Source organism: Mizuhopecten yessoensis, unplaced genomic scaffold, assembly GCF_002113885.1.
Source record: "Mizuhopecten yessoensis strain PY_sf001 unplaced genomic scaffold, ASM211388v2 hete_36101160, whole genome shotgun sequence".
Taxonomy (NCBI): Eukaryota; Metazoa; Mollusca; class Bivalvia; order Pectinida; family Pectinidae; genus Mizuhopecten; species Mizuhopecten yessoensis.
In genome coordinates this window covers 1-2,685 of record NW_018483920.1, presented here as the reverse complement: position 1 = coordinate 2,685, position 2,685 = coordinate 1, and the positions used below count along the sequence as shown (strand labels likewise).

Genomic DNA, 2,685 nt, shown 5'->3' with positions numbered 1-2,685 from the left:
TCTATCATCATTTTTCTGATTTATCACTTATATATAGTTTTCATAATTACTTTCACATCGGACCTTCTAACTTACCTTTGTCAATGTCATAGTCTGAACTTTGACCCCTCGACCCTCGCCGACCCCTGTCCTGATCATGGCTGGAGAGAGTATGAGTATCGTCGTCATTGAAGCCGAGACTCTGTCTGTCTGCCAGTATCCCCTCATCCTCAGTATCAATCGACCCTGAAGCTGTTCCAGCATTCTCTTTCCTCTCATCTTAGATAAAGAAAAACACAGAGAACAATGTATTTCTCATATTTCATCTAGCAATATAAAGCAAACTAAAAAAAAATGTCAGTAAAAGATTAAATATCCTACCCTTTATTTCAATGCTGACTCTACATATTTTATGCCTTTCTTTGAGACAAGCACCGTTAAGGTCAGTATTTGTGCTCCAAGCCAAATTTTCAACAAGAAGCACATAGTGCCTGTATCTCTTACATGTTTCTATTGTTGTCTGAGCTTCAGCCCCCTGAGGAGCTACAGTCTTCCTTCATAGAACAATTGATTCTCACGCACCAGATATTCATATGTCAAAATATCTCAAATCTGTTCAGGGGACCAAAGGAAACTTTGTATCATTGATTCTTTGGGGGAATCTGCTCTATTCTTCTATTCTCTCTCTCTGGAACATTTTGCAAATACATCCTTGTATCTGCAGTGTTCCATTTTCCGGAGAGAAAATGGAACACTGCATTTTCACATAATCTTTAATAGATTGCAGAATCTGCTCTATTCTCTCTCTCTGGAACATTTTGCCAATATCTGCAGTGTTCCATTTTCACTCTGGAAAATGTGTACATTATCACAACTGAAACATGCACCTACAACCTTGTTTCCTCGCTAACAGTGTCCAAGTTTCATCTTTTGAGTAGTTTAATGATAAATTTGCTGATAAATCTACATTTTTCCTCTGCATTCTACTGCTGTGGCAACCATATCGGTTGATGGCTTGATGGATGTAGCTACAGTAACTAGGTAGGGCAGAAGAAGGCGTTGTTAGCGAGGGGTCACTTGGTCACATTCTTTTAATAGAACTTACCTCGACCACTAGCTGATGGTATAGGGGGTAGAAAGTTCTTCTGTCCCTGTTCACTCCCAGATCTTAAGTTACGGTCTAGCTCCTCCTCAATCAGTTGCCTTTCCTCCTTGGTCAGACTGGGCACTGATCAATAAAAGGTCACAAGCCATACAAAATGTTTCTACTTAAATGATGAGATAAATAAGACCTTATCACAAGAGACATATCTATTTAAAGGTATGGGTATCCCATCATTGTAATGATGTCGTAACCAACTGACCTGCCTGGTTGATAGCAGTATCTATTCCAGGGGTACAGAGAACATGAGAGAGGGTAACCCCCTGAATTTCAAAGTCGTACCCTGGGCCAAGTTACATCCAAAACGAAATAAAGGGGAGGTAACTATGTATACACAAAAAAAAGAGGAAAAATTCAAGTTTTTTGCCTACAGCAGCAAAGGGATTGTCAAAAGTGAAAGCAATTTTGTGCTAAACTTTAAGGTGGGGGAAGACGGTTAAATATTTTAGAGGTGACAGAAGGAAAGCAATTTTTTTGAAGAAAGGAAAGTATGTCTGTAACTTTGGGTACGAGTAAAGCTTGTTACCTTTGGATGTTTTGCGTACAAGAAGGTCGGGTAGGGTTAGCCGCCAGTTGTCCCCGTAATGTTTTTTCAGTTCTTCTTGAAGGGTTCGCGCTTGAGGGAGGCCACCCGTCGTCTTGTACAGTTTGTCAAGGTGATAGCTAAAACCAAATTAAGGTGTCTTATCAGAATCAGATTTAAAAATTAGGAGTACATGTATTTGTAAAATCAAAGAAACAAATATTGGATTCAACATTTTCAAGCTATTTTCATTGAAAAGGATTGTTAGCTAAAATGTGAGAAAATTTGCTGATCCAGAAAAATTCAGCAGCTACGTATTGTTTCATTTCTATTTTGATTTGACTAATTTCATTTTTATTTTATATTTCTGAAGTCTGAAAAAAATTGTCAATTTTCTGATGATGAAGATTGTGATAATATTAATGATGATTTATGCAGTAAAAGAGTTTTTGAAATTAGGCCTGTGGCTTCAATCGAGTAAGTAAAATTTCTTTTGAAATACACAAAAATAGGATTTTTCAGAGTTGTTTCATTTTTTCTTCTTCTTTTAATACAATTAAAAAAGATTGCTTGTCCTTATTATTTAGGATACATTATTTAATTCATATTATTGCATTTTTATCCGAATAGAAAATGAAGAAAGCAATTTAGTTTTGGAAACTTTGGGAATTATGGCAATATTTTCCATCTGGAAGGGGTCTGAGCTTTGCCCCAAAGTGGCCCTAAAAAGCGCGGATATGGAGTAGAAATTAATGTTTGATCTTAAAATAAATGTGATAAAACCACTTACTGAGGTTTTGATGTCCTATCACATCCCGGACACAACATGTGCTGTCGACATCCGAAACAGAACCCAGGGAATGTGTACTCTGGATCACGTTTGTCCGTTTCCGACAGCAGTTTCTGATGTAACAGAATACTGTTTACAATGGGGTAGTAACGCTTTGGCTGGGCCAGGAATTCTTGACGCAGAAAGGACAAGGATGGGACTTGTGGAAGGTGGTTCAGGCTAGAAATATAA

General features: G+C 37.7%; 1 protein-coding gene across 1 annotated transcript; it reads right to left on the bottom strand.

The window, feature by feature from the left end:
- Positions 1-75: 75 nt before the first annotated feature.
- Positions 76-2,668, bottom strand: LOC110444345 (the record flags this gene model as incomplete). The annotated part of the gene is made up of 4 exons (XM_021488729.1): positions 2,455-2,668; positions 1,668-1,804; positions 1,085-1,207; positions 76-258 (listed from the first exon to the last, which is right to left on the bottom strand). Coding segments are annotated over exons 1-4 (481 nt in total), but the record flags the coding sequence as incomplete, so codon positions are not given.
- Between the last annotated feature and the right edge of the window lie 17 nt (positions 2,669-2,685).